Genomic DNA, 26905 nt, shown 5'->3' with positions numbered 1-26905 from the left:
CTAAGTTATTATCTTTTTGAGAAACAAAGCATTTTCAGACAAACCTTCAATTTTAACCCCTCTCATCAAGTTGGTCACCATTTCCAAATCCTTTTCTTCCCCTTCAACTGAAATGTTGTGTGAGTCGTCAGTATTAATGCTAGCAACTGGTTGACTGCATTTATCAGTTTGGCTTTTTTCATCATCTTCAGTTTTCATCAATTCATCCATCTGTGGAGTAGATGCTCTTATTTTTGTAGCCATGGCGGTTCTTACTTTACTATCTGATGTAATTTCTTCCTCACCATGATCATGTCTGGCAACAGGGGAAGGACTGAGTTTTTGGATCTCCTTACTAACATCTCCTACCTGGGCCTCTTCTAGCTTTGTTAAAATGATTTTTCCACCTTCATTTTTGATTAAATATTCTAATTTACCATTTATGCGAATAAAGTCTTCTTTGACAGAAACATTGGACTTTCCATTTAGCTCAGGAACTTTAACTGGTATAGTATTATTGACAAGAAGAACATATTCATTGTCAACTTCTCTGAGAGTGTATCTGTATGGGACTGAAGAATCTTCAATTGGTTCAGACTTTCCAGATTCTTTATTATTGAATCTGTGTGTGTCTTGCCTATTTTCATCTTCATCTTCAATGTCCTGTGTTTTAGCTTTATTAAAAACATCCGTGAGTGCTTTGCCATTCTGTTTATCTGATTCTGTGTCATATTTCAACTCCTTTCTGCAATCATTTTGCGAAAGTGTGTAGCTTTTCATTTCAAACTGTACTGAGCAATACGATTCATCAACATTTTCTCCCTGATCTTCCTCTGCAATATTTTCAATACTACTGGATCTTGATAATGGTGAGCCTGATTCAGGTTGGGTATCATCATCTGTTCGTTGTGATTCTTCTGTAACCAAATATGGAACATTTCACAAAAATTCAAACAACAACATATAGAGAGGGTATTTGTTTATTTTATGGTATGACTGAAATATATTTTCACCATTAGCATAGCCATTTTGTATAATTTATATCCTGGATCTTTGTAATAAAACATATTTATTTAACAAATATGGCAGCATTTCTTTATATTTTTTCAATTTTTCTTTTATTTGATTTTGTAAATGTGGATTCCAAATTGGAAAACTATGTTCTAATTTTGGCCTAACTAGTGTCAGATAAACATGTCCATAACTTTTGATGGACAATTATGAGATTCCTTTTTAAGTATTTGAAGGATGTTATGAATGTGTCTGCTTGTTGATTGTATTTCACTGTATACACAGTTCAGCTCCAAAATACAGATTGTAATTTACTTTCCATAATGTTTTTTTCATTTTAAAATAAAAATTACTTTTGTAGTGTTGACTAGAACAAGAGGGCCATGAAGGCCCTGAATCGCTCACCTGGCCTAATTCTAACCCCTGATAACTAGCTTTTCCTTTGACCTATTGACCTAGTTTTGACCCCACATGACACAGATTCGAACTTGACCTAAAGATCATAACAAGAGCTGTCCATAAGACAGCCAAGCTCGACTATTCGAAATATTGTCCCAGAAGCAGGAAAATATTACCCAAAAAGGTTAAGTATCAAAAGAGTTTTAAGTTCAAAAGGGGGCATAATTTGACCAAAATGCATATCAGTTATGGGACTTGCTGCTATCAACTAGTTTTATAACCCCGAAGGCACATGTGAAGTTTCAATTCAATATCTGCATTAGTTTTGGAGATAATAACTTGCATGTAAAACTTTAACCAAAATTTTCTATGTCTAAAAGGGGGCATAATTTGCTCAAAATACATGTCAGAGTTATGGGACTTGACCCAGTGATGTTGGTAATTGATCTAGAAAAAGAAAAAATAAGTTTCAAATCTGTATGCCTTTCAGAAATAGCTGTATGCACTTGCACGCAAAACTTTAACCAGAATTTTCTAAGTCCAAAAGGGGGCATAATTTGGCCAAAATGAAGGTCAGAGTTATGGGACTTGCTGCTATCAACTAGTTTTATAACCCTGAAGACACATGTGAAGTTTCAAATCAATATCAGCATTAGTTTTGGAGATAGTAACTTGCATGTAAAACTTTAACCAAAATTTTCTAAGTCCAAAAGGGGGCATAATTTGCTCAAAATACATGTCAGAGTAATGGGACTTGACCCAGTGAGGTTGGTAATTGATCTAGAAAAAGAAAAAATAAGTTTCAAATCTATATGCCTTTTAGAAATAGCTGTATGCACTTGCACGCAAAACTTTAACCATAATTTTCTAAGTACAAAAGGGGGCATAATTTGACCAAAATGAAGGTCAGAGTTATGGGACCTGCTGCTATCAACTAGTTTTATAACCCCGAAGACACATGTGAAGTTTCAAATCAATATCTGCATTAGTTTTGGAGATAGTAACTTGCATGTAAAACTTTAACCAAAATTTTCTAAGTCCAAAAGGGGGCATAATTTGCTCAAAATACATGTCAGAGTTATGGGACTTGACCCAGAGAGGTTGGTAATTGACCTAGAAAAAGAAAAAATAAGTTTCAAAGCTATATGCCTTTAATTGATGGCTGTATGTACTTGCATGCAAAAACTTAACCAAGGTGTGACGCCGACGCCGACGCCGACGCCAGGGTGAGTAGAATAGCTAGACTATTCTTTGAATAGTCGAGCTAAAAATTAACATTCTGACCAAGTTTCATGAAGATACAGTCATAAATGTGGCCTCTAGATTGTTAATAAGCTTTACCTTTGACTTGACCTGGTGACCCAGTTTTGACCCCCACCTGACCCAGATTTGAACTTGACCTAAGGATCATCAAGATTAACATTCTGACCAAGTTTCATTAGGATATGGTCATAAATGTGGCCTCTAGAGTGTTAATTAGCTTTACCTTCGATTTTACCTGGTGACCTAGCTTTTGATCCCACGTGACCCATATTCCAGACTGACTTAAAGATCATCAAGATTAACATTCTGACCAAGTTTCATGAAGGTACAGTCATAAATGTGACCTCTGTAAGTGTTAACAAGCTTTTCTTTTGATCTGACCTGGTGACCTAGTTTTTGACCCCATCTGACCCAGATTTGAATCTGACCTAGAGGTCATCAAGACAAACATTCTGATCAATTCTCATGAGTTTCAAACTTAAAATAATGTCTCTAGAATGTTAACATGCTTTACCTTTCATTTGACCTGCTGACCTAGTTTTTGACCCCACCTGACCCAGATTTGAACTTGACCTAAAGATCATCAAGGTTAACATTCTGACAAAGTTTCATAGAGATATTTCATAAATGTGGCCTCTAGAGTGTTAACATTCTTTCCCTTTGATTTGACCTGGTGACCTAGTTCTTGATCCCACCTGATCCAGACTTGAACTGGACGTAAAGATCATCAAAATTAACATTCTGGCCGAGTTTCATTACGATATGGCGATAAATTTGGCCTCTAGAGTGTTAACTAGCTTTTCATTTGATTTGACCTGGTGACCTAGATTTTGACCCCACCTGACCCAGATTGATATTTGACCTAAAGATCATCAAGATTAACAATCTGACCAAGTTTCATTAAGATATGGTCATAAATGTGGCCTCTAGAGTGTTAACTAGTTTTTTCTTTGATTTGAACTGGTGACCTAGTTTTTGACCCCACATGACCCAGATTCAAATTTGACCTAAAGATCATCAAGATTAACATTCTGACCACGTTTCATGAAGATATAGTCTTAAATGTGGCCTCTACAGTGTTAACAAGCTTTTCCTTAGATTTGACCTGGTGATCTAGTTTTTGACACAATATCACCCAATACCGAACTCATCCAAGATTTTATTGAGAGTAACATTCTGACCAAGTTTCATTAAGATTGGACCAAAATTGTGTGACCTCTAGAGTGTTAACAAGCTTTTCCTTTGATCTGACCTGGTGACCTAGTTTCTGACCCCAGATGACCCAATACTGAACTCGTCCAAGATTTTATTGAGAGTAACATTCTGACCAAGTTTCATTAAGATTGGGCCAAAATTGTGACCTCTAGAGTGTTAACAGTCAAATTGTTGACAACGATGGTTGACGACGGACAACTGACACAGGGCGATCACAAAAGCTCACCTTGAGCACTTCGTGCTCAGGTGAGCTAAAAATGCATAATAGCACACTTGTCAACATTAAATTCCATTTGCCAACTATTGCCACTTATTGCTGCTTTCAACTAGTTTGTTAAAATCATTTTGGAGAATTGTTTGATGGTGGTGGGTGTAGAACACGTTGTGCCAATATGAGCAAGCTTTAAAACAAGAGCTGTCAGCGCGCTCGACTTTTCTCAGTGCTTGACTCTGAATTAGAGCTTTGCCAGTAAAAAAATTCCAAGTTAAAAAGGAACATAACTCTGTCAAAATTATAATCAGAGTTATGGGAATTGTGTCTCCTGGTGTAGACTTTGATAGTAAATAACTATTTAGAGTTTCAAGTCAAAAGCTTTAATAGTAACAGAAATATTTGACTTTTAACAAAAAATTCTAAGTTAAAAAGGGGCATAATTCTGTCAAAATTCAAATCAGAGTTATGGGGATTGTGTCTCCTGGTGTAGACTGTGATGGTAAATAAGTATTTTAAGTTTCAAGTCAAAAGCTTTGATAGTAACAGAGATATTTGACTTTATCAGAAACTTTAAGCAACGCTGACGCCTACGCCGACGCCGGGGCGAGTGCAATAGCTCTACTTTTTCTTCGAAAAGTCGAGCTAAAAAAGATCATAGAGTGATCATGGCGCCCGCCATTGAGCCATTTTTGAATGTTCCAAATTTCAAGACTAGAACAAGGTCAAAATCAAGGTCAAAGTTCATTTCGGTAAACAAAACTGTGGATGTGGTACATGTATGTGGTCCAAATTTGAGGCTGTAGCTTGAGAAATGTGGAAGTAATTCACAAGATCAATTGCAAGGTCAAAGTTCATTTCTGTATGCAAAACTATGCATGTGCTTCGAAGTTGAAGGCTGTAGCTTGAGAAATAAGAAAGTAGGTACTAAGTAAAAAACAAGGTCAAAGTTCATTTCGGTACACAAAACTATGCACTTTGTCTGAATTTGAAGGCTGTAGCTTGAGAAATGTGAAAGTAGGCCATTAGGTCAAAATCAAGGTCAAACTTCATTCCGGAACACAAAACTATGCATGTGGTTCAAATTAAATGTGAAAGTAGGTCACTAGGTCAATGTCAATGTCAAAGTTTATTTCGGTAAACAAACCTATGCATGTGGTCCAAATTTTAAGACTGTAGCTACAGAAATGTCTAAGTAGGTCACTAGGTCATCATCAAGGTCTATGTTCATCTAGTCACTCAAAACTATACATAAGGTCCAAATCTGAATGATGTAGGTTATGACATGAAGATCTTTAATGTTCTTCCCTATATAAGTCTATATAAACCACGTGACCCCCAGGGCAGGGCCATATTTGACCCTAGTGAAATAATTTGGACAATCTTGGTAGAGAATCGCTAGATGATGCTACATACCAAATATCAAGGTCCTAGGCCCTGTGGTTTTGGACAACAAGATTTTCAACGTTTTTCTCTATATAAATCTATGTAAATTATAAAAATAAACATAGGGCAATAACTCACTCAAAAATTGTTGAACCAGTCTGATTTTCAGGGGGACACAACTAGGGTACCAATTCATCATTCAGACAAAGTTTGGTCAAAATCTCCCCAGTATTTTCTGAGATGCAATAACGAGAAATTGTTAAAGGATGGAAGGAAGGATGGAAGGACAGACGGACAACGGACCACAGATGCAGAGTGATTTGAATAGCCCACCATGTGATGATGGTGGTCTAAAAACAGACAAAATATAATTCTAAACATGTACCTCCTAAATGTTCTTCTGTTTTCTCCTCAACATCAGACAAGTTGTTTTTAAAGTGCCTGGGATAATCATCATCTAAAATCACATTATTCAGATTTACTTTACAGTGAATAAATAAGAACTGACCATCAGTTACAACTTAACCAGTCAGTATTTTAAAACAAAATTATTAAACATTAATGTCTCCAAATGTAAATGCTGTCTGTAATGGCAGTTTGACTTGCACTACGACCTTTCTTTTATAGCTGTCAGTCTAACCTTTGAAACTGAACAAATAAACAGAGACAAACATGAATCACTATGCTTGTGACATGCTTTTTGCAACTGCACTTTATCTTGTAATGTTTGTTAGAAAGAAAGTGAAACTGTGTTTTGCTTGCAAATCAGTTTGTACACATTAGTCACTAAAATGAATGAAAAATATACCTCCTAGACATTAAAATATCTGCATTAGTGCATTAGTATCAAAGTAAAGACTTTGAAAATCCTGAAGTCTAGGAATTAGGGGGCTGTATAAATTTAGGAATTGACAACGTTTCTTAAACAAATTTACCTTTTTCAATACTTTCATCACTTGGCTCTACTTTGTTGACACATGTATCTGCAGATGCAGCTTCAACCTTTGGTTTCCCAGAAGTTTTAGAATCTTTTGAACCGTTTTCATGGCCTGAGTATAATAAAAATATTTGCATATATAACTTGCCCCTAATCGATGTGGGTTCGAGCCTCACTTGGGGCAGTGAATTCTTCATGTGAGGAAGCCATCCAGCTGGCTTACGGAAGGTCGGTGGTTCTACCCAGGTGCCCGCTCGTGATGGAATAATGCACGGAGGGGCACCTGGGGTCTTCCTCCACCATTAAAGCTGGAAAGTCACCATATGTAGGCATAGGAAATAGAGATCAATATAATTGCACCTTTACTAATCCTACCAGGTGTTCTGTACCATCATCCTACGAATATAAGACGTACATTTTTTTAAGAGATTCTGGTCTCGAAGGACCGATGCGTCCTATATATGGGGATAGAAAAAGACCAAACATTTCCCCCCCGACTCAAAAATTAAGAAAATCGATCTTTGTTTACCCTGCACACCTCTATATTGAAGAGAATTCAAGGGGAGTAAATACCAATGACTCGGGAATAGCTAATAGCCGGTATCGGGACCCGGCATCTTAAATTACTTTTGTATACAAGAGATCACAGAGTGATCTTGGCGCCCACCTATGTGCCATTTTTGAGTGTTCCAAATTTCAAGACTTATTGACTAGCTCAAGGTCAAATTTAATTTCCGTACACAACACAAATCTATGCATGTGGTCCAAATTTGAAGCCTGTACCTTCAAAAATGTGAAAGTAGGTCACTAGGTCAATGTCAAGGTCAAAGTTTGTTTAGGTACACAAAACTATGCATGTGGTCCTAAATTTGAAGCCTGTAGCTACAGAAATGTGAAAGTAGGTCACTAGGTCAATCTTAAGGTCAAAGTTCATTTCGGTACACATAACTATGCAAGTGGTCCAAATTTGAAGGCTGTAGCTTGAGAAATGTAAAAGTAGGTCACTAGGTCAAAATTATGGTCAAATTTTACTTCGGAATACAAAACTATGCATGTGGTCCAAATTTGAAGCCTGTACCTTCAAAAATGTGAAAGTAGGTCACTAGGTCAATGTAAAGGACAAAGTTTGTTTCGGTACACAAAACTATGCATGTGGTCCACATTTGAAGGCTGTAGCTTGAGAAATGTAAAAGTAGGTCACTAGGTCAAAATCAAGGTAAATTTTATTTCGGAATACAAAACTATGCATGTGGTCTAAATTTGAAGCCTGTACCTTAAAAATGTGAAAGTAGGTCACTAGGTCAATGTAAAGGTCAAAGGTCATTTCAGTACACAAAACTATGCAAGTGGTCCAAACTTGAAGGCTGTAGCTTGAGAAATGTAAAAGTAGGTCACTAGGTCAAAATCAAGGTCAAATTTTATTTCAGAATACAAAACTATGCATGTGGTCCAAATTTGAAGCCTGTACCTTCAAAAATGTGAAAGTAGGTCACTAGTTCAATGTCAAGGTCAAAGTTTTTTTCGGTACACAAAACTATGCATGTAGTCCAAATTTGAAGGCTGTAGCTTGAGAAATGTGAAAGTAGGTCACTAAGTCAAAATCAATGTCAAATTTCATTTTGAAACACGAAACTATGCATATGGTCCAAATTTGATGCCTGTACCTTCAAAAATGTGGAAGTAGGTCACTAGGTCAAAATAAAGGTCAAAGTTTTTTCCAGTGCACAAAATTATGCATGTGGTCCAAATTTGAAGGCTGTAGCTACAGAAATGTGAAAGTAGGTCACTAGGTCAAAATCAAGGTCAACTAATGTCAAGGTTCATCTTGCCACTCAAAAATATACATGTGGTCCAAGTTTGAATGTTGTAGTTACTGACAAGAACATTTTAAAAGCTTTTCCCTATATAAGTCTATATGAACCATGTGACCCCCGGGGCGGGGCCATATTTAACCCTAGGAGGATAATTTGACAAACTTGGTAGAGAACCACTAAATGATGCTACATTACAAGTATCAAAGCCCTAGGCTTTGTGGTTTGGACAAGAAGATTTTCAAAGTTTTTCCCTATATAAGTCTATGTAAACCATATGACTCCCAGGGCGGGGCCATATTTGACCCTAGGGGTATAATTTGAACAATCTTAGTTGAAGACCACTAGATGATGTCACATACAAAATATCAAAGCCCTAGGCCCTGTGGTTTTGGACAAGAGGTTATTCAAAGTTTTTCCCTATGTAAGTCTATATAAACCATGTGACCCCCAGGGCAGGGCCATATTTGACCCCAGAGAAAAAATTTGAATCGTCTTGGTAGAGGACCACTAGATGATGCTTCATACCAAATATCAAAGCCCTAGGCTCTGTGGTTTTGGACAAGAAGGTTTTCAAAGTTTTTCCTATATAAATCTATATAAATTATAGAAATAAACAAAGGGCCATAACTCACTCATAAATTGTTGAACCAGTCTGATTTTCTGGGGGACACAACTAGGGTACCAATACATCATTCTGACAAAGTTTGGTCAAAATCCCCCCAGTAGTTTCTGAGGAGATGCGATAACGAGAAATTGTTAACGGACGGACGGACGGACGGACAGACTGACGGATGGACGGAATGACGGACGGACGGACCATGGACGCAGAGTGATTTTAATAGCCCACCATCTGATGATGGTGGGCTAAAAATGTCAAATTTAGAGCTCGCGTAAAAAATGCTGTTTTTCATTAAAATATATTTTACAACGCATTTCTGTAACTGATCATTAAGTTTTTAACAAGACCTGTGTAAAACTTTCCCGGCGTGTTTTCACACATTTTGCATTAAAATACTTGAAACTCCAGATCAGGTAGACCAGATATCGATTATCTAATCTTTAAACATAATTTTGATAGTTGTCTATAATCCTCTTGTTCATCGAGAAATTCACGCCCGAGGCATTACTTATCTTACACCTACTGTCACAATCTGCAAACAATTAACCGTTTAATCATACCCGGAGGCAATTGTAAACATGTACATGCGAGATTTTAGACTGATCCAATATGATCATAGTCGCTGATCCATAATGTTTAAAACAATTTGCAAACCAGTCTTAAAATTACGTCATTTTACCGCCACGTGCCAAAGTGTACTTTCGTTTTCACTGGTGTCAATATTCATGGAGTGGTCAGAGGATGTGGCAGTTTAGTGCTTACACAGAATTTAAGCTTTTTCAATTTAAATACTTGCCACAACATCCAAAAACATTGACAATGATTAAGCAAAAACCGGCGAGTTCGTAGAAACTATAGCGAATTTCTGACAAACATAAATTCGGATAAGTGATTAGTGCGTATAAGCATTTTTCCAGAATTCTGCTGATATTATTTCACTGCATCCTATACACAAGTGCGACCTATATTCGGCTGATTACGGTATTACAAAAGTGCTTCTATTGTGACATTTTGATACAACCAAAGTGTATTATCTAGAGACCGTACCATAGCTCTTTGCATACTCTGATTTTTCAAACTAAAGTGATTTTTACAAGTGCACCGGTTACGATAAAAATGTGAACAACGGACTCTGTCTATGAAACTTTGAAATGAATGAATGACAGTCGATCTTTGTCATAATACTGATTGACAGTGAATGCTAATGACTCCATGTGTTGCAGAAAGGTATTGAGTTTGTAACTGTAATTTCCCATCAATTGAAATCCTCTCAAAACTGGTAAAATAATTACTTATATTTGGACAAAACTCACCGTCTTTGTCGTTCGACAGCTGCAAAAAGGGCAAATATAAAATAGTCAGTGTAAGTAATATTTCACTGGTACTACCAGTTAGTAAGTTCATACTCTGAACAACATGTCAGAGAAATTTGGCCAGATTTGACCGATTATGACGCTGGCAGCATTAGATTATATTTTTTCTTTTTCACAAAAATTGCCGTTAGGTAACAAAGCGAATACGCCGATAATCCGGAGTTCATCGATTATTGTTCCAGTTCATGCAATGTAATCCAGCAATTAAACTGCATAGCTATTAGCTACTGCTGTTATAGGGAAGTGGTAGAGTGTCTGACTAAGGTGTGAGAGTGTCACAAATTGACATACGGGCCTTATTTTAGCTGTAGTGTAAATGCAGGTATTGCATCATCTTTTTGTAAATTTTTGAGTTATTGAGGTAAATGTCAGATTTCACGCATGAAATACCTCTCATGTTTTACTGTATTTCATAACTTAAATTTCCATGTAAATTTCATTAAATTCTGTTCAGTAATAAGAAAGTTGATATTTTATAAACTTCAGTAATTTATGTTTTTATCCCCAAAACCACTATAATGGGCCTCAAATTGTCAATTTAAATCCGCGCCAAAGTAGTTAGATTCCCCGGCTACATCGTGAATCCCGTGAAAATGACAATAGTCGGAGTCCACGGCTTAGCCGTGAATCCTATGAAATTTAGTATTTGGCGGGACATTATCCTTTAAATAGACTGGGCTAGATATGCCTTGCGCACACCACCTTACGACTTTATAGACGAATCTATGTCTGAATTATTTTCTTGCTAGAAACTTATGCTCGATCGAGGTAAGAAATTTATTTGTTAGATTTTTGTATGATTTTTGCATTACGATTTTTATTTGGTAAATTTTTGTGCATTCTACAGAATTCTGTAACATTTACTTTTCGGCACATGATTTTGGCTAGTTTCGGTATGTCAGGATGATTTATTAAATTTTTCAGACTTTTGTAAATTATTTCGAAAGAGGAATCTAAAATGTTTCATTTATATAAGATGTAAAATTTGTACTGAAATTTGTATCGTGATAATTGTAAAGCACTGTTTCAAAAACTTATGTCAAACATTTTGTTAATTATGGAACGCCATTACTGCATTGTATTGTTATGTATAAATCTATATGGCAAGTCTAGTGCCATGTTTGTAATATATTATTGTAATTTGTAATTGTGTGCCAGTCTATAGCACATCTAATTAATGTCCGTTGTAGTATATGGCATTAGATATTATATGGATGCCAACTCTCATATAACGTTAGATTTACATTGAATTTTGTTAATTTGTAGTTGTAAATAATGGCTGCAGTTTATCATGTCCGTATCTATAATGTTTCATCATATACTTTTCATATTTTTCTCATACTTTAACTTTAGTCTTTTAAGTAAGTAATTTTTGTAATAATGGAAGTAATTAGTGACGTATTTTAATCACGTGACGTTTGAACTTAGTAGCACATATATTTTGTATAAGTAGCACGTATTATTTATGGGAGCCTACGGAGGTATGGTGTACCCAAAGGAGCAGTTTTATGCCCTGACTTATTTGTTTTGCTATGGTGCTTACCATATGTTATATATTTTAGCTTCTTCCGCCAGACGATTTTACCTGGTGATGTCATAACCCGGAAGTACAATGCCCGAGGTTCACTTGTCTTCACTCGCCTGGATGTGATATTCCCAGCGCAGAGCTTTCGTCCCATGGTTGTGCCGTAAACCGCAAAGACGATGATTTTTGTTATCCTCTGAAGTCAGCTCAGGGATGCAATCACCTACCACCATAGGGAGCCAACACGGAATCAACGTATTCACGGTTTAAAGGGACTGAATTTAGAAGCTATGTTTTGTTTGTGCTACTTAAAGTTCACAATTACATTAAAGAACTGTGTCACGTCAGATTAGAATGGAATTTAAGAACTTTTGTATCTAGAGATACTGAACTTTCTTTTTTTTTTCTTTCTTATAATCAGTTTTTTTTTCTTTTCATATCTATTCATTGTAAATAATCATCTCATGTAAATAAATTTGTAAATATTGTAAAGGGTGTTGATTTGTTCTGATGGTTGCTGTCGCCGGTACGGCCTTTCCTGTCACAGAGAGGTCCAGGGTTCGAGTCCCAGTTAGAGCTTAACTATTTAGATTCTGCTAAAGCATAGTTTTGCTGTAAATATACTGTTCCAGATGTTCTAAATTTTTTGCACACAATATCATGGATCATTATTTAGCAATCCAGATCAAAGTTGAATGTTAAATCAAATGCACCCAATTAGAAAATATTGACTATATTATGTCCCTTTGATGTTTATGCTCTCCATGTTCAAGAAGAGTTACATTTCCTTGATCACAAAATTTTCGTTTACATGAAAATATTAAATGCTCATAACTCCACATGTCTGGTTAAAATATTGTCTATATTTCTGTTTTTGAGAAATATATGGACATTTGTCTTCATTTCAAAGCTTTTTAACTTCAAACCTATGATTTGAAAAACTTAGGTACTATCTCTATATTATCTGCACTATTAATTACTTACTGGTATTTCATTTTATTACTGGCTTGTTAAAAGTTTACTTTTTACCATAAGTATGTTGACAAAATCATAGGAACCATGTTTTGAGTGGTAAATCCAACAACAAAAAAACAACACAAAAAACAAGAGGGTCACTCAAGATCGCTCACTTGAGTAATATGAGCTACATGTTTCAAAGATCAAACTGATGATAAAATATTAAGAAAGTCAGTAGGTCACATTCATGGTCAATGATATTCAGTTTTACGATTGGTGTGCAAAACAGTGTATGTCGTCAAAATTTCAAGGCTGTATCTTAAACAAGAGGGCCATGAAGGCCCTGTATCTCTTACCTGACCTATTGACCTAAAGATCATCAAGATTAACTTTCTGACCAAGAGTCATTAAGATATGGTCATAAATGTGGTCTCTAAAGTGTTAACTAGCTTTTCCTTTGATTTGACCTGGTGACCTAGTTTATGACCCCACATGACCCAGATTCTAACTTGACCTAAAGGTCATCAAGATTAACATTCTCACTAAGTTTCATAAGATACAGTCATAAATGTGGCCTCTGGAGTGTTAACAAGCTTTTCCTTTGATTTGACCTAGTGACCTAGTTTTTGACCCATCTGACCCAGAACTGAACCTGACCTATAAATCATCAAGATCAACATTCTGACCAAGTTTCATTTAGATATGGTCATAAATGTGGCATCTACAGTGTTAATTAGCTTTTCCTTTGATTTGACCTGGTGACCTAGTTTTTGATCCTACATGATCCAGATTCAAACTGGACCTTGAGGCTATCAAGATTAACATTCTGACCAAGATTCATAAAGATACGGTCATAAATGCTGCCTCTACAGTTAACAAGCTTTTTCCTTTGATTTTACCCAGTGACCTAGTTTTTGACCCCAGATGACCCAATATCTAACTCGACAAAGATTTTATTGAAGGTAACATTCTGACAAAGTTTCATTAAAATTGGGCCAAACTTGTGACCTCTGGAGTGTCAACAAGCTTTTCCTTCGATTTGACCTGGTGACCTAGTTTTTGACCCCAGATGACCCGATAGCAAACTCGTCCAAGATTTTATTAAGGGCAACATTCTGACCAAGTTTCATTAAGAGTGGCCAAAATTGTGACCTCTAGAGTGTTAACAAGCTTTTCCTTTGATTTTACCCAGTGACCTAGTTTTTGACCCCAGAAGACCCAATATCAAACTCACCCAAGATTTTATTGAGGGTAACATTCTGACCAAGTTTCATTAAGATTGGGCCAAAATTGTGAACTCTAGAGTGTTAACAAGCTTTTCCTTTGATTTGACCTGGTGACCTAGTTTTTAACCCCAAACGACCCAATATTGAATTTGTCCAAGATCTTATTGAGAGTAACATTCTGACCAAGTTTCATTAAGATTGGGCCAAAACTGTGACCTCTAGAGTGTTAACAAGCTTTTCCTTTGATTTGACCTAGTGACCTAGTTTTTGACCCCAGATGACCCAATATCGAATTCGACTAAGATTTTATTGAGAGTAACATTCTGACCAAGTTTCATTAAGACTGGGCCAAAACTGTGACCTCTAATGTGTTAACAAGCTTTTCCTTTGATTTGACCTGATGACCTAGTTTTTGACCCCAGATGACCCAATATCAAACTAGTCAAAGATTTTATTGAGGGTAAAATTCTGACCAAGTTTCATTAAGATTGAGCCAAAATTGTGACCTCTAGAGTATTAACAGTCAAATTGTTGATGAAGGACGACCGACGGACGATGGACGGACAGACAATGACGGACACAGGGCGATCACAAAAGCTCACCTTTGAGCACTTCATGCTCAGGTGAGCTAAAAACAAGGAAGTAGGTCAGTAGGTCAAGGTCACAGTCAAGTGACATCATATTACTTGGGGTCATCAGGTAATTATTATTAAACAGTCTTGGAAATAGGATCAAATGATTTTTTAAGTTTCTTTTCCTATATAACTCACATAGTAACTAAGTGACCCCAGGGCGGGGGCCTCTTTTAACCCCAGGGGCATAAGTTGAATAATTTTGGTAGAGGACTACTAGACAATGCATCATACCAAATATCAAAAGCATACGTCATATGGTTTTTGACAAGAAGATTTTTAAAGTTTTTTACTATATAGGTCTATGTAAAACTTGTGATCCCTGGGGTGGGGCCTCTTTTCACCCCAGGGGCATAATTTGAACAATCTTGATAGAGGACCATAAGACAATGTCACATGCCAAATATCAAGGCTCTATGCCTTGCGGTTTTGGACAATAAGATTTTTAAAGTTTTTCCTTTCGGTTGCCATGGCAACCAGAGTTCTGCATGGAATTAAATTCTTTGAACAGTTCTGAAAGGGGACCACCCAAGGATCTTTCCTGTGAAGTTTGCTGTAATTCTGCCCAGTGGTTTTCAAGAAAAGATTTTTTTAGAAAATGTTGACGGACGCACGACTGACGACGCACGATAGACACTGAGCGGCCACAAAAGCTCACCATGAGCCTTTGGCTCAAGTGAGCTAACAAGGGTCATTATAACAGTAGCTAGATCTGGGATTTTGTAATTGATGATCGTAGATTTTGCAAGGTCGCATCACACTCGGCGCTTGTGATCATGAGATCCAATATGGCAAAAATCCACTCAAGCTGAACACAGCATCCCAGATCAAGCCACTGTTATAATAATCCTACTGTATTGGCAGGCAGTTAACCTAATCAGTGTTCCTGAATTCTGTACCAAAGTTAGGATTATTTTTAGGGGAACCTCTGGGCACTCCTTAGTATCATTTTTTGTCTTAAGTGTAAAACAACATACAAATATAAAATGGTGGAGCACATGTATTTTGCATATCTCACTAAGATTTTATTTGCTGATATACAACCAGCACAGTAGACTGAATGACATGTGATTTTGTTATCCAATACTTCAAATTATTGATAGCGAAAACATCATCAAAACTGCAAATTTGCCAATGAAGCCCATTGTGAAAATTTACTGGAGGAGCAATATTTTCAAACTTGTTACAACAAAAAATCAAGCACAATGTCACGTTCCTATTTTTTTACTAGTTGAATTTCCTTCAGATACAATGACGCTTTGAAAATAAATGGTCTTATATGTTTATATCTACACTGAACAAAGAATTGTTTCAAATATACATAACTACCTTAAAGTTTATGTAACTTTTCTCATATATAAGTTAATAGCCACTTTGTTCTGGAAATTGTCTCAGAGAAATATTTGAAAGAATATCATACTGAACCTAGGATACAGACTAGCTCCATCCACTGTAACTGAAATACATTATCTATTAAAGAACAAGAGTGCCAAGCTGTCACAAATGTTTCCTTCAAAGCAAATTACTATTTTCAAAATACAGACTATATCTCACTCTTTTTTTTCTTTTGACTAATTTAAAGGCCATAACTCCAGAGCAACTAAAATTACAAACCTAGTTATTATACTTTGCCAAGATAATATGCCCACAAGCATTCTGACTAAGTTTGGTTAACACTGCAAAAAACCTGTTTAAGTGGGCACTGTCAATTTTCCAAATTCAAGGTAATTCAAGGTCATAACTCGAAAGTGAATGGTAGTATAGTGCTAGTTATCAAACCTGTCTGAGATATTATGCATTTAAACATTATGATCCTATTTGGGAACATTGGATAAGAGCTGCTCATGATAGAGAGCCGAACAGTAAATTTTCAGTTTTTAGCACGTGTGTTCGGGTTTAACGTCTTTTTCAACAATTTTTCAATCATATAAACGACGGTGTCTACTTGTAGCAGTGAGCACAATGCCCAACTTTATAGTGCTGTCTCACTGAAATATCATGCCGCAGACTTTTGGCATGATACCCCATCTAATCACATACAGACACCGGGCTGACCAGTCCTAGCACTATCCTTTTAATGCTGTGCGCCAAGCAAGGAAGCTACTAGTACCATTTTTTAAGACTTCCCGTACTCGAAGCAGACGCTCTACCACTAGGCTAGTGAGGCGGTCCAGTTTTTAGTAAATCAAGGACCATAAATCCAGAGCCTAAGGGACAATCCAGCTGGTTATCAAATAGAAAAAGTGGAAACTCCACAGGTCGCTCAACACAACAAAAACGAAAATGTTGCAGGCTCGGTTTGATTGAGCCTGTTCACGGACGGTAGTGGAAATGCATGCTACTGTCCACGCCCTCTAGCTCCGGGTTGAGCAGAACTCAACATTTACACATGCAAAAAGTACAAAAAACAATTTAGAGACATCCGCAGATGTGTTAATACGGCAGTGCACATGGAACCTTCAATGCTACACTAGTGTGTAATTCCATGAAAAGCGGCGTATGGTCCCCAGTTAAAATAATGGGTTTGCCCTAAACGAGAAAACAATGAGCAGAACTAAACAGACTGGAATTTAGAAAGGGGATCTGAGGTTATCAAACCTGACTGAGATATATTACCCATAAACATTGTGACCATGTTTGGTGAACATTGGATAAGCACTGCTAAATTTTTGGTGATTGGCCACAACTCCAGCACTTCTTGCACAATTTGGCTGGTTATCGGGCTTTGGCTTGCTATAATTTTGCTTGGTTGCATTCTATGCTTCCAAAGGATCTTCTAACAGATTTTATAAGATATAAGAGCTCGTCGAACACAAAATGCCCCCCTTGATGCATTCAGTAATTGCATAAGGAACAGAAATTATTTGCTCACTGTAAACAAAAGTCCTACTGATCTGGTTCAATGTGATATTGACCTTTGACCTATTGATCTCAAAATCAACAGGGACATCTGCTGGTCATGATCAACCTCCCTATTAAGTTTAGTGATCCTAGGCCCAAGCGTTCTCAAGGTATCGTCTGGAAAGGATTTAACTGTTCTGGGTCAATGTGACCTTGACCTTTAGCCTACAGACCTCAAAATCTATAGAGGTCATATACAGGTCATGACCAACCTCCCTATCAAGTTTCATGATCCTAGGCCCAAGCATTCTCAAGTTATTGTCTGGAAACGGTTTAAATGTTCCGGGTCACTGTAACCTTGACCTTTGACCTACTGACCTTAAAATCGATAGGGGTCATCTGCTGGTCATGATGAACATCATCTTTCATGACCATTGACCCAAGCTTTCTCAAGTTAATGTCCAGAAACCATTTAACTGTTCCTGGCCAATCTGACCTTGAACTTTGACCAAATGACCTCAAAATCAATAGGGGTCATCTGCTGATCATGATCAATCTCCCTGATCCTAGGCCCAAGCAATCTTGAGTTATCGCCCGGAAATCGTTTTACTGTTCCTGGTCACTGTGACCTTGACCTTTGACCTACTAACCTCAAAATCAATAGGGGTCATCTGCTTGTCATGACCAACATCCCTATCAACTTTCAAGATCCTAGGCCCAAGCAATCTTGAGTTATCATCCGGAAACCCTTTAACTGTTATGGGTCACTGTGACCTTGAACTTTGATATACTGACCTCAAAATCAATAGGGGTCACCTGCTGGTCATGATCTACCTCCCTATTAACTTTCATGATCCTAGGCCCAAGCATTCTTGAGTTATCATCCGGAAAACGTTTAACTGTTCAGGGTCATGTGACCTTGACCTTTGACATACAGATCTCAAAATCATTGGGGGTCATCTGCAGGTGATGACCAACATTCCTGTCAACTTTCATGATCCTAGGCCCAAGCGTTCTTGAGTTATCATCCGGAAATGGATTGGTCTATACATACAGACTGACCGACCGACCGACATCTGCAAAACAATATACCCCTCCTTCTTCGAAGGGGGCATAAATATGCCTATAAATATTGTAAGCAAGTTTGGTGAACAAAGCACTGTAAAACTTTCCTGACATACATCAAAATTATGTTCTGCATATTTTCTTACCTGCACTATCATCATGCTTGGTACCTCCTTTATCTTCTGCAGTTTTCTGAATACTACCCTCATGTGTAACTGAGACCAGATCTGTGGGTTGCATATTTTCTTTTTTATCTTTCAAGTCATCTTTATCCTTATCATCAGCTTTATGTTCATTGCATTCCACTAACTTTCCAATAGATGCTGCATTGTCAACATTATCTTTCCTACTGAAGTCTTGATGCTTTTCTGTAATTTCTGACTTCAATGCTGTAAGTGATCTGCTATCTGCTGGCTGTTCTTCTACTTTCTTGCCGCCTTCTTTCTGAAATATCAAAACATTTATTTATATATTCAGTGACTATTTCTTACTTCCTTCTTCATCAAACATTCAACTAAAGGGTGTTACACATGCTTGTTGAATGTTTTTAAATATTGACCAATCTAGACCAATGGAATTATACTGAATAAATCAATTATGCAATCTTCATTGTATATATATTTATATCCACTGCCATAAACAGTTTACAGTAAAAAAATACAAAGGTTTTGACAACAGAATTTAAATCCTCATGAAGTGTTTCTTCTAGAAGGCTTCAACAAATAATTAAGAAACATGAAACATGTTCTTCATGTTTTGAGGGTTAATTCTAACTCTGAAACACCAGGGGCATGTTTCACAAGACTTTTTCGTACAAAGTTTGTACAATTTTGCAATCGCAAAACGTTTGAAAGTTTCAAGAACTTTGAATGCCTGTTTCACAAAACTTTCGTACAAAGTCAGTGCAAATATTATTTCATGCAAACTTTTTTTACAAAAAGCCCATTTCTCCCAATGTAGAAAATGATTTCCTGTGTAATGGTGAAATGTGTAACAAAGGCCAAATAAGCATAAAACAACAAACAAACTTTACAGATGAAAGATAAATGAAAGAAACTGAGCTAGAAATGTGTCCATGGGACACAGATGCCCCCACTACATGACAAAGGGCACAGATCAACTTTGGGAAAACTTTTGTGACTCTACATCAAATACTTTTAGAGCTAGGCGCGACACAACACTAAAATGACCAATTTTTAAAAAGTCAGGGGCCATAACTCCTACACGACTGAATGAATCTGGATGCGAAACCCCAGGTGCACAACTGCACATGCTGACCAACATTCCTGTAAACTTTGGTGACTCTAGGACAAATACTTTTGGAGCTACGCGCGACACAACATTATAATGACCAATTTTTACACAGTCAGGGGCCATAACTCCTACACGACTGAATGAATCTGGACGCGAAACCCCAGATGCAGAACTACATCTTCTAGAGTAATGTGTATATATATAATAGAAGTTCCTGTTTCAGAATAAACAAGCAAATTCGATGAATTGGTATCCCCCGCCGAAAGGGTTTGTGGTGAGGAATGGCAAAAAAATATATCCGGCAAAAAGTTAAGGATGTTAATAAGAAGCAAATAATTTCATTAGTCAAAATCAATTTAACAGAAAACAAATGTTTAATTAAAGAGTACATAATAAATGTATGATACTTTGATCCTGACTAAAGAATTTATTTTGAATGGGATATGCTTACTGTAATAAGCTTAGCTTTTAAAATTAAATGCAGTTAATTGAAATATGAGCTTGAAGTTTAACTGGAACGAAATATTGTCTTTGAGTGGTTTGGCACCAGGTGTTTGTTGTTTAACATGTACATTTGAACTTAAAAAAACAGATGTCCTTATGAGAACACTGGTAAGATATCCTGAACATGACTGAGGGCAAGGCTTGTGCAGTCACAACTTAACATGTTGAAGGTTTGAACATTAAAAAAAAAAAAAAAAAAAAAAGGAATGGAAATATATATATGTATATATATTTATTTTTTAAGAGTGTGGGGGTGCGGGGGAACGGGAGAGGAAACAAAATTTCACAAGTTGATTATAAATATTGATGGAAAATTAAAAATGAAAAACAAGAGGGTCATGATGACCCTGGATCGCTCACCAGAGTAATATGAGCTACATGTTTCTAATGTCAAACTGATGATTTTTAGAAATTTTTTGGAAGATTTTCCGATGTACAATCATGTAACCCCTGGGGTGGGGCCAATTTTACCCCGGGGGTCATGATTTGAACAAAGTTTGTAGAAGTCTACTAGGCAATGCTACATGTCAAATATCTAAGCTCTAGGCCTTCTGGTTTATTTTTAGAAAATTTTGAAGATTTTTCTATGTACAATCAAGTAACCCCATAGGGCGGGGTCAATTTGACCCCGGGGGTCATGATTTGAAAAATGTTTGTAGAAGTCTACTAGGCAATGCTACATGTCAAATATCTAAGATCTAGGCCTTCTAGTTTATTTTAAGAATTTTTTTGAAGATTTCCCTATGTAAAATCTAGTGACCCCTGGAGCGGGGTCAATTTTGACCCAGGGGTCATGATTTGAACAAATTTTGTAGAGGTCCACTAGGCAATGCTACATGTGAAATATCTAAGTTCTAGGCCTTCTGGTTTATTTTTAGAAAAATTTTGAAGATTTTCCTATGTAAAATCAAGTGACCCCTGGGGCAGGGTCAATTTTGATCCTGGGGTCATGATTTGAAAAAATTTTGTAGAGGTCTACTAGGCAATGCTACATGTGAAATATCTAAGCTCTAGGCCTTCTGGTTTATTTTAGAAAAATTTTGAAGATTTTCCTATGTAAAATCAAGTGACCCATGGGGCGGGGTCAATTTTGACCCCGGGTCATGATTTGAACAACTTTAGTAGAGGTCCACTAGGCAATGCTACAAGTGAAATATCTAAGCTCTAGGGCTTCTGGTTTTTGAGAAGAAGATTTTTAAAGATTTTCCTATGTAAAATCAAGTGACCCTGGGCGGGGTCAATTTTGACCCCGGGGTCACCCCGGTGACCAAGGCAAGTGGCGACCAGGTGTGGGTGCGCAACTTCACATGTTTATAATAAATGTTCACAGAAAAGAATGAAAGAAATTTAATGAATTGTGCAAATGGCAAGTTTGTTATGTACAAATATGTGGATTTTTAGACAATTAAAGGGCAATAACTCTGCAGTTACAAAAGAAATCCATACGAAATTGTGTGTGCACAACCACATTATAGTGCTCTAAATTCTGTTAAAGTTTCATAGTTCAAGGTCAAATATATCAAAAGTTATGATGCAGAAATTGCAATATTTATAGTACCCTATATAGTTAACACTAGAAACTTCTAAGGGCCATAACTCTGGTGTTACTTGGGCAATCTGACTGAAACTTGACGGGCCCAAAGAACTCATAGTGGTGAACACGTAAATGAAGTTTTAAATAAATACTCCCAACCATTTCCTAGATATGGCTCCAAAGGGCACAGATCAACTTTGGGAAAACTTTTGTGACTCTACATCAAATACTTTTGGAGCTAGGCGCGACACAACACTAAAATGACCAATTTTTAAAAAGTCAGGGGCCATAACTCCTTCACGACTGAATGAATCCGGACGCGAAACACCAGGTGCACAACTACACATCCTGACCAACATTCCTGTAAAGTTTTGTGACTCTACATCAAATACTTTTGGAGCTAAGCGTGACACAACACTAAAATGACCAATTTTTACACAGTCAGGGGCCATAACTCCTACAGGACTGAATGAATCTGGACGCGAAACCCCAGGTGCAGAACTACATCTTTTAGAGTAATGTGTATATATATAATAGAAGTTCCTGTTTCAGAATAAATAATTAATCATTACCTGTCTTAACTGAAAACAAAAAATAAAATCTCAAGTGAGGATAGTACCTCGCATGATTTTTTTTCAAAATCAGACAAACTAAATAAACAAGAGGGCCATGAAGGCCCTGTATCACTCACCTGACCTACTGACCTAAAGATCATCAAGATTAACATTCTGACCAAGTTTAATTAAGATATGGTCATAAATGTGGCCTCTACAGTGTAAACAAGCTTTTTTTTAAATTTGACCTAGTGACCTAGTTTTTGACCTGACATGACCCAGATTGAAATCATCAAGATTACCATTCTGACCAAGTTTCATAAAGATACAGTCATAAATGTGGCTCTACAGTGTTAACAAGCTTTTCCTTTGATTTCACCTAGTGACCTAGTTTTTGATCCCACCTGATCCATAATTAAATTTGACCTATAGATCATCAAGATTAACATTCTGACAAAGTTTCATTTAGATATGGTCATAAGTTTGGGCTCTACAGTGTAAACTAGCTTTTCCTTTGATTTGACCTGGTGACCTAGTTTTTGACTCTACATGACCCAGATTCAAAATGAACCTTGAAATCATCAAGATTAACATTCTGACCAAGTTTCATGAAGATACAGTTATAAATGTGGCCTCTACAGTGTTAACAAGCTTTTCCTTTGATTTGACCTGGTGACCTACTTTTTGACCCCAGATGACCCAATATCAAATTCATCAAAGATTTTATTGAGGGTAATACTCTGACCAAGTTTCATAAAGATTGGGCCAAAATTGTGACCTCTAGAATGTTAACAAGCTTTTCCTTTGATTTGACCTGGTGACCTAGTTTTTTGACCCCAGATGACCCAATATCGAACTCGTCCAATATTTTATTGAGAGTAACACTCTGACCAAGTTTCATTAAGTTTGGGCCAAAACTGTGACCTGTAGAGTGTTAACAGTCAAACTGTTGACGACGGACGACTGATGACAGACGACTGACGGACGACGGACACAGGGCGATCACTAAAGCTCACCTTTGAGCACTTCGTACTCAGGTGAGCTAAAAACTTCATCGAAGTTTTGTGAAACAGGCTCTAGGTTTCATTTTGGTATTAAAATACTTACTTTTTCATTTGGACTTCCTCTGTTGTCTTGTAATGGACAAGTATTGATATTTGAACTCTTCGCCATTTGTCCATCAATAACCACTTTATGTTTATCAACATCTAAGAAAAACGAAACAATCAACAAAATTACTTAGTTTGAAGTTTATGTGATTTTGATTTTCAGACCTGAAAAATTTATACTGAACAAGGCACAAGGGTCATGATCACCCTGCATCGTTCACTTGAGTAATATGAGCTACATGTTTCAAATGTCAAACTGATGTTAAAATATTAAGAAAGTAGGTCAGTAGGTCACATTCATGGTCACTGAAAGTCAGTTTAAAGATCAGTTTGCAAAACTGTACAAGTTATCCAAATTTCAAGCCTGTATCTTAAAAACAAACAAAGTAGGTCATTAGGTCAAGGTCAAAGTCAAGTGACCCCTGATTACTTACTGTCATCAGGTAACTATCATTAAATAGTCTGGGAAATATGATCAGATAATTTTTGAAGTTTTTTTTCCTATAAAACTCATGTAACAGGTGACCCCCTCGCCCGGGGCCTCTTTTCATCCCAGGGTAATATCGAAAAGTAGGCTAACAAATAAGTCAAATACTTTTTGAGATGTGTGCAACACAGCCATTTAGGCCTTTTTATGCATATTTTTGATGAAATCCCAGTTAAACACCTGAGGTGCCCAGTTTCTCATGCTGAATGACAATCCTGTGAGGTGTTTTTTGAGGTATGCACGACACAAATTCATAAGACTGACCGATAGAGGTACAGACAACATTAGGGGAAATTTCCTGTTCAGTAAATCAAATAATGGTTTTCCACTACTTCCTGAATGGGAAACCTGTTATTAAATATAGTAATATTTTTCCTGTTTGGAAAGCAAAATAATCATTTTTAGCTCATCTGATTTTTTGGAAAAAAACAATGATGAGTTATTATCATCACTTGATCGGTGGAGGACTACTAGTAGGCAATGCATCATACCAAATATCAAAAGCCTAGGTCATGTGGTTTCAGACAAGAAGATTTTTAAAGTTTTTTCCTATATAAGTCTATATAAAACTTGGGACTTGCCCAGGGCGCCCAGGCCTCTTTTCACCCCAGGGATACAATTTGAATAATTTTGGTTGAGGACCATAAGACAATGCCACAAACAAAATATCAAAGGCCTAAGTCTTGTGGTTTCAGACAAGAAGATTTTTTAACTTTTTTTCCTATGTAAGTCTATGTAAAACTTGGGACCCCTGGGATGGTGCCATATTTGACCCTAGGGAGCACAAGAGCTGTCTCATGACAGCACGCTCAAATGTTCAAAGAATTGATTGAAGAATGGGGTCAAAATATTTCCATAGATTTTCAGACAAAAGAAAAAAATGGATTAAACAACTAGAATGTGTCTGTAGGACACAGGGTGTGCCCCCTCCCCCACACTGGTACATTTGTCACAAATAAGGGGAAATAATACAAATGTTTGCAGTTTTAATGGGGTATAGTTTCAAAAGAAAATTATGAAAAGGATTCATTATTCTATACCATATACTTTTTGAGCTAAGAGCATCACAAACAAAAAATCCACTGTTTTGGCTATTTCAAGGGCCATAACTCTGTAATAAACGCTAAGATTTTCAAGAAGAATGCCAAGTGTGCAAGGTCACATTATGATAAAGACTCAAGCAAGGTTTCATTAATTTACATTAAATACTTTTTGAGTTAGGCACATAATTATGTGAAAATGTGCATTTTTTTTATAGGGGGCAGAGCCAGACGAACAATAGGTGTGCAAGTTCATATCAAGATTAAGACTCATGCAAGGTTTCATCAATTTATATCAAATACTTTTTGAGCTAGGCATGTCACAAGGTGAAAATGTGCATTTTTGACTATTTCAGGGGCCATAACTCTAACAAGAGGGCCATGATGGCCCTATATCGCTCACCTGTTATCATTGCACTTGAGGACAAGAAGGTCCTCAGAAAAAATATCTCAGTCCACAAAGGACAGGAACAACAAAGAGAAGAAATTTAACCAAAAAGAAAAAAAAATCTTACAAGGTACAGATATGTCAAAATACACCTAAAAATTGGAGGTACCATCCACGTTGTACCACAGAAAAGTGGTCTCGGTTTTTCCCTACGGCCAATAATAAACAAGAGGGTCATGATGACCCTGGATCGCTCACCAGAGTAATATGTTTCAAATGTCAAACTGATGATTTTTAGAAATTTTTTGGAAAATTTTCCGATGTACAATCAAGTAACCACTGGGGCGGGTCCAATTTTACCCCGGGGGTCATGATTTGAACAAAGTTTGTAGAAGTCGACTAGGCAATGTTACATATTGAATATCTAAGATCTAGGCCTTCTGGTTTATTTTAAGCAAATTTATGAAGATTTCCCTATGTACAATAAAGTAACCCCTGGGGCTGGGTCAATTTGACCCTGAGGGGGTCAAGATTTGAACAAAGTTTGTAGAGGTCCACTAAGCAATGCTACATGTCGAATATCTAAGCTCTAGGTCTTCTGGTTTATTTTTAGAAAATATTGAAGATTTTTCTATGTACAATCAAGTAACACCATGGGGCGGGGCCAATTTGACCCCGGGGTCATGATTTGAAGAAATTTTGTAGAGGTCTACTAGGCAATACTACATGTCAAATATCTAAGACCGAGGCCTTCTGGTTTATTTTTAGAAATTTTTTGAAGATTTTCCTATGTAAAATCAAGTGACCCCCGGGGCGGGGTCAATTTTGACCCTGGGGTCATGATTTGAACAAATGTTGTAGAGGTCCACTATGCAATGCTACACGTGAAATATCTAAGCTCTAGGCCTTCTGGTTTATTTTAAGAAAATTTTTGAAGATTTTCATATGTAAAATCAAGCAACCCCTAGCGCGGGGTCAATTTTGACCCGGGGGTCATGATTTGAACAACTTTAGTAGAGGTCCACTAGGCAATGCTACATGTCAAATATCTAAGCTCTAGGGCTTCTGCTTTTTGAGAAGAAGATTTTTTAAGGTTTTCCTATGTAAAATCAAGTGACCCCTGGGACGGGGTCAATTTTGACCCCGGGGGTCTGATTTGAATAAATTTTGTAGAGGTCCACTAGGCAATGCTACATGTGAAATATCTAAGACCTAGGCCTTCTGCTTTATTTTTAGAAATTTTTTGAAGATTTTCCTATGTAAAATCAAGTGACCCCTGGGGCGGGGTCAATTTTGACCCCGGGGTCATGATTTGAACAACTTTAGTAGAGGTCCATTAGGCAATGCTACATGTCAAATATCTAAGGTCTAGGGCTTCTGGTTTTCGAGAAGAAGATTTTTTAAGATTTTTCTATGTAAAATCAAGTGACCCCTGGGACGGGGTCAATTTTGACCCCGGGGTCATGATTTGAACAAATTTGGTAGAGGTCCACTAGGCAATGCTTCACACCAAATATCTAAGCTCTAGGGCTTCTGGTTTTTGAGAAGAAGATTTTTAAAGTTTTTCCTTTCGGTTGCCATG

General features: G+C 36.9%; 1 protein-coding gene across 1 annotated transcript; it reads right to left on the bottom strand.

Annotated features, from left to right (window-relative positions):
• LOC128555454 (uncharacterized) lies at nucleotides 1–23545 on the bottom strand. The gene is made up of 5 exons (XM_053537741.1): nucleotides 23407–23545; nucleotides 18600–18897; nucleotides 6400–6513; nucleotides 5850–5921; nucleotides 1–896 (listed from the first exon to the last, which is right to left on the bottom strand). Exons 1-5 carry the CDS (start codon nucleotides 23470–23472, stop codon nucleotides 1–3), a joined length of 1446 nt encoding a protein of 481 aa, XP_053393716.1. The 5' UTR covers nucleotides 23473–23545.
• Between the last annotated feature and the right edge of the window lie 3360 nt (nucleotides 23546–26905).

Source organism: Mercenaria mercenaria, chromosome 3 (assembly GCF_021730395.1).
Source record: "Mercenaria mercenaria strain notata chromosome 3, MADL_Memer_1, whole genome shotgun sequence".
NCBI lineage: Eukaryota > Metazoa > Mollusca > Bivalvia > Venerida > Veneridae > Mercenaria > Mercenaria mercenaria.
Note: the sequence above shows the minus strand (reverse complement) of the source record. Positions and strands in the feature narration are given on the sequence as shown.

Coding starts and splice junctions, on each gene's coding strand:
- LOC128555454 (XM_053537741.1), bottom strand. CDS start 23,472: ATGGCGAAGAGTTCAAATATCAATACTTGTCCATTACAAGACAACAGA. Junction 6,514..18,599: donor CAAGCATGATGATAGTGCAG/GTAAGAAAATAT, acceptor TATTATACTCAG/GCCATGAAAACGGTTCAAAA. Junction 897..5,849: donor AACAGAAGAACATTTAGGAG/GTACATGTTTAG, acceptor ATTTGGTTACAG/AAGAATCACAACGAACAGAT.